Source organism: Hemitrygon akajei, chromosome 24, assembly GCF_048418815.1.
Source record: "Hemitrygon akajei chromosome 24, sHemAka1.3, whole genome shotgun sequence".
Classification (NCBI taxonomy): domain Eukaryota; kingdom Metazoa; phylum Chordata; class Chondrichthyes; order Myliobatiformes; family Dasyatidae; genus Hemitrygon; species Hemitrygon akajei.
In genome coordinates, this window is record NC_133147.1 from 53,249,922 (window position 1) to 53,265,104 (window position 15,183).

Here is a 15,183-nt window from a genome sequence, read left to right on the forward strand (position 1 = left end):
AAGGAAGTATTTGTTTTTTACTGTTGAGTGAAGTCATTGTTTTTTCTTGGCATTATAGCCAACTTCCTCAATTGGGTTTTTTCGCCTGATTTCTCCCTGTCACTGCTTGTGACCTAGTGGGGGCCTACAACCACCCCACCATCCCATCCTTTGGGATTGCAGGTATGTTACCTTTGGCTTGGCCTCCTTCAATAGCTCCCCCGAACCCCTTGTTTGGATCTTTTTTGGCCGCGGCTTGCGCCGGGTCTTCAGGGGTTTTCTTGGCCACCTGGCTGCACCAGGCATTCCCCGAGGAAGGGCCAGAGCTGGGGAATGACATTCCTGACCCCTCCACCTCCTCCAAGACCAGGGGCTGAGGGACATCCTGGTGATCGACATCCTTTGACGACATAGGAGGCTGGGCTACCTCTTTTCATCAGGGACCTGGAGTGCAGAGTGGTGCACAGAACACCAAGAACATGGAAGAAGGACCAGTATGGTGAACGTAAGGCCCATTGACCCACTGTGATTGTGTTGAAGTGTCTACCAAATAAATTAATAATTTTTGTTCGGACATGGTCCATATCCCTCCATGAGTCTGTCTAATTATCATAGATCATTATGGTATCTGTTGCCACCACAGTCTATTCCAGGATATTATCGGTCTCTGTATGGAGACGTAGTTAATATATCCTAATGCGGCTTCCTTTGCGTTGGTGGGACATAACCTAAATTGTGAGTCCATTCCATCAGCCAAAGGCGGTATTTTCTGGTGGCCGCCCATTTTGATTTCTGTCCATAATCCCATTCCGACATGTCAGTCCATGGTTTCCTCTTTTGCTCACAACGAAGCCACCCTCACGGTGCAGGAACAACACCTCATACTCTGTCTAGGTAGCCTCCAACTTGATGGAACGAACATCGATTTTTCCTTTTTTTGCAGTTTATTTTTTTTATTCAAGTTTGTCATCAAACAAACATTTCCATAAGATGTATTTCAGATCCTGTATATACATGTCATATAGTCATATATGCCACAAATCTCCACATAATATTTATTTGAAGTATACACTTTTAGAAAAGAGAATAATGAAAGAACAAGGAAAAGGAGAAAACTATGTACAAGTAGGAAGTGATCTTTTTTTTTTACAACATATTCATTGATTTGTGAGGATAAAATCAGGCCTATAAGGTGCTGTGTAGTTAAACCATTTTCCCAGTATGCATCAAATTGTTCCAACTTATGATTAACAGTTGTTGTTATCTTCTCCATTTTGTAAATGTCCATTGTAATTTCCATCCATGCATTTAAGGTTGGGCTCTCCTGTGTAACCATTTCCTAGAAAGTGTCTTTTTACCAGCCACCAGTATTATATCCATTAAATATTTATCTCTTTTCAACGATTATTGAGGTATGTACCCAAAATATATGGTCTTACTTCGTAAGGATATTTTGCATTGTGTATCCCTCTTCAATAGTCTTTGATAACGGGGCATTCCCAGAAAATATGTTAATGGTTTACATTTTGATTTTCCCAAATTCTCCAGCAAACAGGGAGGTTACGATCATAGTGGCGTTTCTGAGAGGTTGTAATAAAATATCTTATCAAGTTTTTCCATCCGAACTATTTTCCATCAATAGTATTTATGTACCGTTGTAGTTTGTTGTCAGCCAAAGTTGCCTTCATGGGAATGGAAAGTATCCTCTCCTCCATGTTTTTCCGTTGAGCATCATATGATGGGTCGCACCAAATTATCACAGCTCTCACTGTGCTGCAAAATAATAATCTATAAGAGAAGGTAGGCACCATCCTCTCTTTTCCATGGCTAATTGCAAAGTTTTCAGACGAACTCTGGACCTTCTCCCTTGTCAATTATATCTTGAAAACCATTTGTACCATTCATTGAATTGATTTTGATTAATCTCTTTTGGTAAGGACTGAACGAGATGTAATGGTCTGGGCAGTGTATTCATAATATACTGTAATATAAAGTCCTCATTATAACAAAGAGTTTCTCGAGAAATGTATAGCACCGTCTATTTTTGCTTCCCTTTAACTTATCAACACTTTTCCAGTGTTGTGGTTCTTCTGGTGGGGGTGAGGGCTGTCTTCGGAAAGCTCACAGTCTCTTCCTGATATACTTCTCTCGCCCTCCTCCCGTCCCCTGCTTTCTCGATTCTCTGTCTATTTCCCAAGCTGATCGGAATAACTGCCCAGCCAGGCTTTCCCTCGGTTTGTTCACGCTGACGGGCAAGCTTCTGGCCTTCATGTCTGTAGTCGCCTTTTCCACTGTCTGATAGAGTTGGATCCCATTTTCATAAAGCACTCGTAGTTTAGCAGGGTAAGGAGTTTCGAATCCAATGTTTCTTTACTTCACTATTCGTTTTACCTTAGAGTATTCTTGACGTTTCTGCAGAACCGCCGGGCGGTAATCTTGATCGAAATATATTAATTTCCCGTCCAAAAACACCCTTCTCATTCCCTAAGCCCTTCGTAGAATCTTGGCATTGTATCGATGGTATTTAATTACTGTTAATTGTGGCTTATCTTCCTTGACTCCAGTAGGCCCCGGGGCGAGCGCACGATGCATCCTGTCAGTTTCAAGCGCCATTGTCGAAGGAATCGCTGGCGCGTCTCGCAGCAACTTTCCTACAAAGCCCATCGTATACAAACTCTCAGCTCCTTCGGGAACATTGTATATCCTCATATTTTTCCGCTGTGATCTTCCCTCCTGATAAAGCAGTTTACTTTCTTGTTGATTTAATATTTTTATCCACTTACTTAGTATGCGTCCCACGTTTGGCACGCGATCTTCCACCTTCTGAATTCGTGTCTCTGCCACTGTGTTTTTTGATTGACGTCGGCGACCTCTGACTTGATATCATTCAGTTGCTGTTTTATATTTTTTTGGAATCCCCGCATCTGTTCTAGAATTTTTATCATATTTGCCACTTCGCTTGAACCAGGCCCATCCTCAGCCTCGCTACCACTTGTTCGGGTACAAGACCCGCTCACTGCACCCCTCTCCTCCATAGGCTCCGCAGTGATGCGTTTTGCTTATCTCCATTCTTTTTCCCCTTTCTTGCCCCCCTTATCATTTCAGATATTTTCGATAGATCTTATATTTGATGGATTAACGGCACAAAATATGCTTTTTTTTCCGGAGGAGCTATTTACAAGCTGACATCCTGGACGATGACGTCACTGGAACCGCCTCAATTTTACCTTCTGGTAACTTTTTTACATTTCCCCTTCTCTGTTCTTCCATTCCCCCCTCTGGTCTCTTACTCCTTCTCTTCACCTCCCCCTGGGTCCCCTCCTTCTACTCCTTCTCCCTCGGTCCACTCTCCTCTTCTATCAGATTCGTAAATCTTCAGCCCTTTACCTTTCCCACCCATCTGGCTTACCCATCACCTTTCATCTGGTCCTCCTTCCCCTCTCCCACTTTTTTATTCTGGCACCTGCCCCTTTCCTTATCAGTCCTGAAGTAGGGTCCTGGCCCAAAATGTGGACTGTTTATTCATTTCCTGTGATGCTGCCTGACCTGCGGAATTGCTCCAGCACTCCGAGGGTCAGACACACAGTGAAAGTTGCTCTGTGCCATCCTATCACCGCTACCCTGGATCAGCGTCGGAGCGAAGCTCCATCTATACTGTGACTTCACGCAGTTCTGGGGAAGTAAGTTACGTTCTGTTGCTCTCAGCCGAGCGAGCCCACTGGTATCTCCTTGCACCGTTGATTAAACTTCCTCATATTGAGTAACTTGTCATTTTAGAAGGATGTGAGTCTCTTCTGAGTCGGACTAACTGCTTGCTTAATATAAGACGTGTCACAGCCACCAAACTGAACTTCCCCCAGAAGGTTCGCTGCGTGCCTCGCCCTGGAGGGTCGGACAGTCCCAACTTGAGTCGCTGCGCAGGTCCTTGCTCAAGATTCATTCCTTTTGGTCGCAGGAGTTTTGGATCTGAATACGACCGCCCAGGAAGCTGAACCGAATCGGAGAGCCCGGGGAAGGTGAGTTACACTTTCGACGGAGAGCAGGTTCCAGGGTGGACGTGCATTGGGAAAGACAGGGTCTGACCGGAGGCAGTCAGTGTTACTTTGTGTGGGGACGTCCTGCCACACTGAGGATGTGCAGAATTGGACTAGACACCATGCATTTCAGACGATGGCAGAATATGCAATGGAGGTGTGTGTTGTAAGTTTTTACACAGAGGACAGTGGGTACCTGATATGGACTTCCATGGCTAGTGGGGAAGCACACATGGCAAAGCGGTTTAAGATGCTGTTGATTGACAAATGAGCATAAGACTGTTAGATATAGGAGCAGACAACACGAGTGAATCTGCAGATGCTGAAAATAAATAAAAACACAAAATGCTGGCGGAACTCAGCAGGCCGGACAGCATCTATGGGAGGAGGCAGTGAACGACGTTTCAGGCCGAAACCCTTCATCAAGAGTGAAGTAAAATGGGATGCCCGCGGGGGGATAAGAAGTGGGGGGAGGGATGAGGTAGAGAGCTTTGAAGTGATAGGCTGACGGGAAATGGGCTAGGGGGAAGGTGGATAATTAAGGGAAATAAAAGAGAAAGAAAGGTAGGGCTGGGGGGAGTTTATATTGAGGGGGGAAGAGAGGGCGAAAGAGAGCCAGAGTAAAATTATAGATAGGGATGGGGTAAGGGGGGGGGGGCAGGGGTATCAAGGAAGTCTGTGAGTTGAATGTTCATGCCGGTAGGTAGGAGGCTACCAAGGCGGGAGATAAGGTATTGCTCCATCAACCTGCGTGTGGCCTCATCTTGACGGTAGAGGAGGCCATGGACAGACATATAGGAGTGGGAGTGGTCTGTGGAATTGAAGTGTGTGGCCGCAGGGAGATCCTGCCACTGCTGGAGGACCGAGCGCCGGTGTTCGGCGAAACGGTCTCCCAGTCTGCGGCGGGTCTCCCCAATGTATAAATGGCCACATCGGGAGCACCGGATACAGTATATCACCCCAGTTGACTCGCAGGTGAAGTGGTGCCTCACCTGAAAGGACTGTCTGGGGCCTAGGATGGTGGTGAGGGAAGAAGTGAGGGGGCAGGTGTAAACCCTCCTCGTCCATCCAATGTTACGTCACTCCTGATGAAGGGTTTCGGCCCGAAACGTCGCCACTACCTCCTCCCATAGATGCTGTCTGGTCTGCTGAGTTCTGCCACCATTTTGTGATTTTATATAGGAGCAGAATTAGGCCATTGGCTCGGCTCTGCCATTTCATCATAGCTGATCCAATTTCCGTCTTAGCCCCAATCCTCTGCCGTCTCCTCGTATCCCTTCATGCTCTGACCACACCCCTTAGTGGCCTGTGGCAAAGAATTCACAGATTCACCACGCTCTAGTTAAAGAAATTGCTCATTATCTAAAAGGGTGCCCTGATACACTGACGCTCTGCCCTCTGGTCTTAGACTCTCTAAACACACGAAATATCCTCTCCACATTTCCTCGATCATGCAGTCGATGTTTCAATGAGGTCACCCCTCATCCTTCGGAATTCTTGTGAACTCAGGTCCAGAGCCATTATATACTCTTCACATGATAAGCCTTCCTATCCTCAAACCTTTTTCGTAAACCTCCTTTGAACATTCTTCAGTTTCAGCACATCTTTTCGAAGAGAAGGGGCCCAAAGGGGCCTCACTAAGCCATCTGAAGTCTCAGTTGAGTGTGTGGGGGGGAGGGGGGAGGGTGGGGGGGGGGGCTGATGAAGGAATTTGGATCCTGTGTAGCCAGAAGTGAATTAGCTAAATTTTAGCTTCATGTTGGTCCCAGTTACCCTTCTGCAAACACAGGAAGCCCAATAAAGTGTGTGAGCCCGAAACATCATCTGCTCTTTCTTTTCCGGAGATGCTGTCTAACCTGCTGAGTTCTTCCAGCAACTTGTGTGTGTTACTGTGGATTTCTGGTATCTGCAGAATCTCTTGTGCTTATCACTGTAGAATGTCTTCCTGTAATGCCCGACTGGGTATCAGTATCAAGTTTCATATCACTGGCATAAAATTTGTTGTTTTGCGGGAGCTCTGAGGTCTCTGCTGGTGATGGTCAACCATGGATGTTGCGTTCTTCTTGTCTGGATACGCACGCCAGGGCAGTACGATAGGGAGAGCACGCTGTTGCCCATGTAGCAGGCCCCCCCTCTCCGCACATCCAAAGGACAGGCAGAGACCGGTGCATTAGGCACCAGCAGTGTGCAGGAGTTGGCAATCAGTATTGGACATTAACAAATAAAATAAATGACAATGAGATATATAAAATTAAATGAAGCAAGTAGTGGAAAGAGAAATGAGGTAGTGTTCATGGTGGGTTCAGAAATCTGATGGCAGAAGGGGAAGAAGGTCTCCTTAAAAAGTTGTACCGTTTGTCTTCAGGCTCCAGTAACTACTCCTTGATGGTAATAATAAGAGGGCACGTCCTGGTTGATGGCGGTCGCTAATGAAGGAGGGCTCCTGAACCCCACCCTCAGCCTTTCTATTTGATGCCATCACCCCCCCCCCCTTTCCTTCGCAGTCCCGAAGAAGTGTCTCGGTACGAAACGTCGACTATCTATTAACTTCCACAAACGCTGCCTTTACTGCTGAATCCCTCTAGTATCTTTTTGTGTGTTGCTTTGGAATGTTTGCAGTTGAAATGGCCATCCTGTTCGTCACTGACATCCCCTGACGATGTCACCACCTGGTGTCCGAAACTGGTTCTGCAACAGCGAATGTATAAACAGCGGGTATCATCCGATCCCTGAGACCTGGAGACGTGAAACCACGATCACACATTGAGGACGAGAGAGAACTAGAAAAAAGAGCCTGATTAAGTTCAGTCATAAGGTTTCTCACTGGGTATAATCATAACGCTAAAAGGTCAGACACAGGGCGAACACAAGAGATTCTGCAGATGTTGGAAATCCAGGTTAACACTCGAAAATGATGCAGGAACACAGCAGGTCAGACCGCATTATGGAAACCAAAAAATAGACGCAGAGTGCAGCTTTCACTACATTGTCCCATCACAAACTCCAGGAGTCAGCTAGAGAGTGAAGATACCTCGATACAGTCACATCATGGAATCCCGGGGATCAGACAGAGCGAAGCTCCCTCCATGTGGTCACACCAAATACTCATCGGGTCAGTCACAGTGAAGATCCCTCCACACTGTCCCATCATGCACTCCCAGCGTCAGACACAGAGTGGAACTCCCTCTAAACCGTACCATCACACACTCCCGTGGTCTGACACAGAGTGAAGCTCCCTCCACACTGTCCCATCATACACTCCCCGTGTCAGACAATGAGTGTAGCTCCTCACACACTTCCATCACACACTCCTGGAGACAGACACAAACTCCTAGTGTCAAGAACAAAGTGAAGATCCCAGCACACTTCCCTATCTGTTCCTGCTCAGGTCAGACACGCGCGTAGCTCCCTCTAGCACTAACTTTCACACATTCTTTGGATCAGACACAGAATGAATCTTCCTCCACACCATCACATCAAACACTTCCAGGGTCAGACACAGAGTGAAATTCCCTGCAGATTGTCCCATCAGGCACTCCCAGGTCAGACACAGAGTGAAGCTCCCTCCGCACCGTCCCATCACACATTGTCGGAATAGACACACAATTAAGTTCCCTCCACACTGTCCCATCACACACTCCCGGGGTCAGACACAGAGTGAAGCTCCCTCCACACCATCCCATCACAAACTCCTTTCCATCTGCTATTACATTCCGTGAGGTCTGGGGATAAGGGAAACTTTGGTGTACAAGGGAAAGACATGCCTGAGACACACACACACTTCCAGATCCAGACATACACACACACACACACACTCACAGACACACACAGACTCTCTCTCTCTCTCTCTCTCTCTCTCTCTCTCTCTCTCTCTCTCTCTCTCTCTCTCTCTCTCTCTCTCTCTCTCTCTCTCTCTCTCTCACACACACACACACACACACACACACACTTGGCGCGTGGCTAAGTGGTTAAGGCTTTGGACTAGCGATCTGAAGGTTTAAGATCGAGCCTCTGCAGAGGCACTTAAGCACACACTGCTCCTGCAGGTTTACAGCCCAGTTGCTGCGCTCGGTGGAGTATGGACAAGAGAAAATACATACACACACACAGACCCAAGCACAGACAGGTACGCACACACACACACACACACACACACACACACACACACACACACACACACACACACACACACACACACACACACACACACACACACATACAGACAGACACGAGTCTGGGAATACAATGATGTGATGCAGAGAGAGATTGCTGAGTCAGGAACTTAGCCCGTGGCAGGGTTGCCTAAACCCAGGGGACAAGAGTGAGATGTGAGACCTGTGGAGGGAGCATGAGGGAGAATTTTTCCTCCAGTGGGTGGGGGCGGTGTTGTGTTTGGGATCTGAAGCTCCCTGTCCTGCCGCTCACCACTCAACAGTTTTATCATCTCTCCATCTGTCCACCGTCCTGTCTCCGTTCGCTGCCCCGCTCACTTTTTCAATCTCTCTCCCAGCCATGGCGCTCTCCACCGGTCACAACAACAACCTGGTCGAGCTCGCCGCCACTAGGAGCCGCCTCATCAGCAAGTGCATCTCCGGAGAGACGGAATGGTCAGCAAACGATGTCGTGTTCAAGATGGTCTTCGCCCTCATCATCCTGCTCGGTGCCCCCGGCAACGGCGCCGTCATCTGGGTGACGGGTTTCAAAATGAAAAGGAGCGTTTACACAGTGTGTTTCCTCAACCTGGCGGTGGCGGACCTGACCTACTGCCTCACCCTCCCCACCCTGCTGGCCTACAGCTGCCTGCCCGGTCAGTCTTCCAGTGTAACATTCTGGAGATTGCTCCGATGGATCTTCAAATTCCACATGTCCACCATTGCTGCGTTGTTGACCCTGATCAGCATCGTGCGGTGCCTGGCCATCACTCGGCCCGTCTGGTTTCAGTACCACAAGGGTCTGGTTTGGGTGCGTGAGGCCTGCTTCGGGGCCTGGAGCCTGGCCTTCCTCCTTTGCCTGCCTGAACTCTTGCATCTCTCTTTTGTCTCGTATTCGACGGAGGAGACCGAGACTGCGTTGGAGGTAACTGGGAACATCCTCTCCTTCGGCCCCCCTCTCCTGATCATGGCCGTGTGCTACCTTCTGATTGCCCGGAAGCTGAAGGGGAAAACGTTCCCCAAATCCAGGTACCTCATTCATCTCATCATTACAATGGTCTCTGTTTTTATTGTCTGCTGGCTCCCCATCACTGTTTGCGACACTCTCTGGAAATTATCAATATGCATTTCCCTGAAGTCGTTGTACTTCACTTTATCCTTGGCCTCCTTGAACGGTGTCTTCAACCCCCTCATCTACGTCTTCTCCGGCCGCGACTTCCGCCAGGTCTTCAGGCGTTCCCTGGCCGGCACTCTCCATCTGGTCTTTGCCGAGGAGAAGATGGAATTGGCGACCGATCCTCCCATCCGCACGGTTTCTGCAGAGATAAGAAGCTGAGGGAGTCTCAAGATGGCGCTTATGGAGTGAAGCGGTTTTAGGCTTCGCTCCAATCCTTTTACTTCTTTTTTTTACCTACAAGCACCCCCTAATTGATCTGTTTATACCTATTCCAAAGGGGTTCAGACGTATGAAATCTTTTTCAATTGTTTGAATCATTTTCAATTCGTTGAAATGTCTAAAGCAAAGGAATTGAAACAGATGAAAGAACCGTTAACTTTGGAAGCAATTGCGAAACTTATGGACGATAGATTTGAAAAACTGGAGAATAAATTAACCTCAAAGCTTTCTACGTTCGATGAAATTTTAAAGACACTTGACGCAAAACTTCAATCACTTACACTGGATTCACAAAACAGCAAGCAAGTATTTTAGTTCTTGAAGATGCCGCTCGCCACAGAGATCGCATAATTGAAACGCTGCAACAACAGCAAGCTTCGACTTCTCAACTGCTGGATCGTTATAAATCTAAAATCACTGATCTTGAAAAACGCTCTCGAAGACAAAATCTCTGGATAATTGGGATTCCGGAAAATATTGAAGAACGGTGATCTCACTTTGTATTTTTCTCCAAATTTTTAATGGATGTCTTCGGCTCAGAAGTACTAGATACACCTCCAATAGTCGACCGTGCGCATCGCATTTCTCGTTTTCAATCAGCTTCAGGTTTGAAACCACAAGTAGTTCTCCGGATCCAGTATCCTCATACCAAAGAACGTTTGATTCGGGCTGCCCGGAAAAAGGGTATGATCAGCTTTCAAGATTTTAAATTCCGTATTCTGGAAGACTATTGTCCCGAAGTTTTAAGGGCAAGAATGGCTTTTAAATCGGTTATGTCGGAAATTCATCAGGAAGGCTACAAGCAAGCGCTGTTATTTCCAGCACAATTGAGAGTTACTCTCAAAGATGGGACTTATCGGATGTTTAAATCTCCAGCGGATGCTCAAAGATTCCTTGAAGAATAAAACTTTTTTTTTACTATGGGTTGACTAATGTAATAATTAGTTTATAGATATGGATCTTTGATAAAATGATGATGTTTTTACGTGATGGATTACACGTATTTCACACACGGTAAAAGTCCGTTTTTGGTTTATTCTGAGATTGTTTTTATATTATTATTCTGCTAGTTTTGAAAGTAACTCATTAGGGTTTTCTTTTAAGTTCATATACACTTTTTAATATTTTTAACGTTTAAATATTAAGATTTTTTTTGAAATAAAAAACTTTTCTAAGATGTCGTTTCTTTTCCCCGAAAGACCTTAGCGCTTGGATACGTCACATCCGTTTTGATGTGTTTGAATAAGTTTAAGGACTTACTTTTAAAACACTAATACAATATTATCCATTTATGTGTTTTATCGTTTTAATTTTTTAAATCCTTTTCTTTTATATATATAATGCTAATTTTATACTTTAATCTTTGTTATACTAACCCTTTCTTATAATATGGGTGGTTTGTATCTTTTATATAACTTTTTTGTTTGAGTTGCCCATCTTGAGACATGGGGGCAAATTTAGTATTAAATCGCTTGCTTGCCTCTTTTTGGCTTTTTTTCCTGGGGTTTTGAGGGTGGAGGGAGGGGGATTTTTCTTTTTGCTTGCTTCACGCTTAGTTTTACTTCATGGGCTGATTCGAAACTACAAACATGGTTTTAGTGTCATGACTTCCGGTTCCTCCTTGAACTTACTTCCCTCTTCCGGATTCATGAGTTCATCTTTTTTTAACCTTAAATGTTAATTGTAATAAATATTGGCAATATGGATAAGATTATTAATTTTGTTACTTAGAATACTAATGGTTTAAATCATCCGATCAAACGGAAAAAAATATTCTAAGTATTCCACAGAATGAATGCTAATATTATCTTTGTACAAACTCATGTGAGGAAGGTGGATAGTCAACGTTTTTTTTTACGTTTTGGAAATACCAACAATATCACTCGAATTCCCAAGCCAAATTAAGAGGCGTTTCCATTTTTATAGATTCTTCAACCTCCTTTATACACTATGAAACAATTTCAGACCCACAAGGTAGATTTTTGCTTATTACTGGTCTACTTTTTAATCAAAAAGTTGTTTTAGTTCATGTTTATGCTCCAAACACTGATTGTCCTGAATTTTTTTGTGTCTATTTGCATCCTTTCCTAATTTGAATCAGTACATGCTGATAATCAGTGGTGATTTTAACCGTTGCTTAAACCCTTCGATGGATAGATCTAAGCCCACCCAAGCTCTTCCGAATAAATCGGCCTCGCTTATTAATTCCTTTATGACTGATTTTGGAATTTCCGAAATTTGGCGTTTTTTACACCCCAATGACAAAGAGTTTTCATACTTTTCTCATGTTTATAATAATTATTCAAGAATTGATTACTTTTTTATTGATCACCATTTACTTACAGATGTTATTGATTGTAAGTATGACTCCATTACCATTTCTGTCCATGCACCTTTGAAGCTATCTATTAAGACAATGGACTCATCTACTAATGCTAAATCTTGGAGGTTCAACTCTATTTTATTGCAGGACTTAGACTTTCTTAATTTTATTAAACAACAAATTGATTTATTTTTCTCAAAAAATTCTACAACAGAGATCTCTAGTGGAATTTTATGAGACACTTTTAAAGCATTTAATCGTGGACAGATTATTTCATACTCTGCTGGAGTTAGGAAACGAGCTAATTCTAAAATATTAACATTGGTTGATAGAATCAAAGCAATTGATAAGATTTATTCAGTGCCCCCAGCAAAGAACTTTATAAAGAAAGAGGTGAACTTCAAATGGAGCATAGTTTGTTATTATCCTCTTCGATTGAAAATCAGTTAATTAAATCTAGAACCCAGTTTTATGTACATGGAGATAAGTCTGGCAAATTATTGGCTAATCAATTGAAAACTGCTTCGGTTAAATGACAAATTACTAGGATTCGTAAACGAGATGGCACTCTGACGATCGACCATAAAGAGATAAATAAAGCCTTTCAAGATTTTTATAATTCTTTATATCAATCAGAATTTGTTGAGGATTTTTCTATAATAGATGAATTTTTAAAAAAATTGAATATCCCATTATTAACAACAGAGGATAGTGTATTCCTAGATACACCTATTACGGAAACTGAAATAAAAGAGGCTACTTTTTCCAATGAATTCCGTTAAAGCTCCTGGTCCGGATGGTTATACTGTAGAATTGTTTAAATCCTTTTCCTCTATACTCTCTCCTTGGCTTTGTAAAATTTTTAAAGATGCGTTAACTATAGATAAAATGCCACAATCTTTTTATGAAGCCTCTATTTCTTTAATTCTTAAAAAAGATAAAGACCCCACTGAATGTGCATCCTATCGGCCTATATCCTTGCTGAATACGGATTTTAAGATTTTTAGTAAAATTTTGGCCGCTAGATTAGAAAATATATTACCTTGAATTATTTCTGAAGATCAGATTGGATTTATTAAAAACCGCTACTCATCTTTTAACATTAGAAAATTATTTAATATTATTTATACTCCTTCACCCAAAATACCAGAATGTGTCATTTCCTTAGATGCTGAAAAAGCATTTGATAGAGTTGAATGGCCATATTTATTTAATACGTTGCAGCATTTAAATTTTAGTTCGAAATTTATTTCATGGATTAAATTAATATGCTATAAACCCTTGGCTTCGGTCTTTACCAATAATCAAAGATCTCCATTTTTTCAGTTATTCCGTGGTACAAGGCAAGGCTATCCTTTAAGTCCTTTACTATTTGACATTGTTTTGGAACCTTTAGCTATAGCCATTCGTGAATCACCTAATATTTTCGGTATTACTCGTGGGGAAGGGACGTATAAGTTATCATTATATGCTGATGATTTGAAACTATACATATCCGACCCTGAGAGATCTATTCCTAGTATTTCGTCCTTGCTTGCTCAGTTTAGTAACTTTTCTGGTGTTACGTATTCAGGCAACAATAAATATATATGAGTTAGGCAAGGGTTTTTATAACCAATAACACTTTTATTAAACACTGAAAACAAACCCCCCAAAAGTAAACAAACACTAGCTTAACCGGAATTCAGCGGCTGTGCGGCAGATTCACAGTTCTTAATAGCGTTGCAGTTCAAACAGTTCTTAAAGCGGTATTGAAAAAAAACAGTTCTTTAAAGCGGTATGCCGAAAGTTCAAAAGCTCACAGTCCATTTAAAAGGAGAGACTTTTTAAAGCGATTTAAATTCTCTTCCACGTCGCTGTCCTTCGATTCCCCGTCGTCGAACTTTTCCACGAAGAATTTTATGAAATATAACGGCTTAAAGGCAATGACCTTCCTTCCACACTATTCTCAATCTCCCGCTATCCCAGCGGAGATTAACACGAGAACAGTCAACGAAATCCTTCTGAATGAGGATCACACAAGGTCGAAACCAATCCACCGTCGAAAATCGATTCTTCTCGATTTTTATCTTCCAAACTTTTATCTTCACTCTGCACAGTAAAGAAACTGTTGGCAATGACCTTTTAAACTTTAGGCATTATATAAAACTTCATTTTTTAACTAAACTGCGTCATCACATTAAATCACGCAGGGACATGAAGTCAGCTTGGCTAATCCCGCCACGAACTGCCCCACCTGACAGGGTGGGTCTTCCTTTTATACCCTGTAAAAAAAACCTGTCACGTGACCTCTACTGGCGGGAAAATGACGTCACTCCACCATCACAAGACCATTACCTCAAGTCCAGTATAACTTCAACTCCAGTCACGTGACAAGGGTACCACTGTCACGTGTCACGGGTACGTAACACCTCCCTTCGAAAAAAAACATTTTTGGTTTTACAAGAACAAAAATTTTAACAATTACTTACAAGAAAAACTAAATGTATAAATTATATAACATACAGAATATACAATACAGTAGGAGTGTTACAATAAAAAAAACCACTCCAAAAAAAATTACATTGTACATTCAACATCGAGATAGACAATCAGCAACCACATTATCTTTACCTTTAACATGAGTTATCACAATATTGTACTCTTGCAACATCAAACTCCAATTTAATAATCTTCTGTTTTTGTTTTTCATCTTACTCAGAAAAACTAACGGATTATGATCAGTGTAAACAATAAGTGGTTTTTGAGTTGTACCAACATATACCTCAAAATATTCCAAAGCTAAAGCAAGAGATAACAATTCTTTCTCTATTGTTGAATAGTTTCTTTGATGCTTATTAAATTTCTTAGAAAAGTATGCTACTGGATGATCAACCTCATCACCCTCATTCCTTTGCATCAATACTGCTCCCGCAGCTTCATCACTAACATCTACAGCTAATGAAAAAGGTTTTTCAAAGTCAGGTGCCTTAAGCACAGGTTGTTGACTTATCATTGTTTTCAATTTTTCAAATGCTTCCTGACAAGGCACTGTCCACACAAACTTCACATTCTTCTGCAAAAGGTTAGTTAATGGAAGGGCAACATTAGCAAAATTCTTACAAAATTTTCGATAATATCCTACCATTCCCAAAAATCTTCTGAGAGTTTTTTTTCCCGTTGGAGTGGGAATCTCTAAAATTGCCTGAACTTTTGCCTGAACAGGAGCTACCTTACCTTGACCTACAACATAACCAAGGTAAGTCACAGTGGCATGTCCAAATTCACTCTTGGCTAAATTAATAGTCAAGTTAGCTTTTG

General features: G+C 42.9%; 1 protein-coding gene across 1 annotated transcript; it reads left to right on the forward strand.

The window, feature by feature from the left end:
* The first annotated feature begins 3,893 nt into the window (after window positions 1-3,893).
* On the forward strand, window positions 3,894-10,622 carry LOC140715622 (C3a anaphylatoxin chemotactic receptor-like). Its single transcript, XM_073027990.1, has 2 exons — window positions 3,894-3,995; window positions 8,524-10,622. Exon 2 carries the CDS (start codon window positions 8,526-8,528, stop codon window positions 9,498-9,500), a length of 975 nt encoding a protein of 324 aa, XP_072884091.1. The 5' UTR covers window positions 3,894-3,995; window positions 8,524-8,525; the 3' UTR covers window positions 9,501-10,622.
* Window positions 10,623-15,183: the final 4,561 nt, after the last annotated feature.

Bases quoted from the DNA above. Each gene is read 5' to 3' on its own strand.
- LOC140715622 (XM_073027990.1), top strand. From the start codon at position 8,526: ATGGCGCTCTCCACCGGTCACAACAACAACCTGGTCGAGCTCGCCGCC.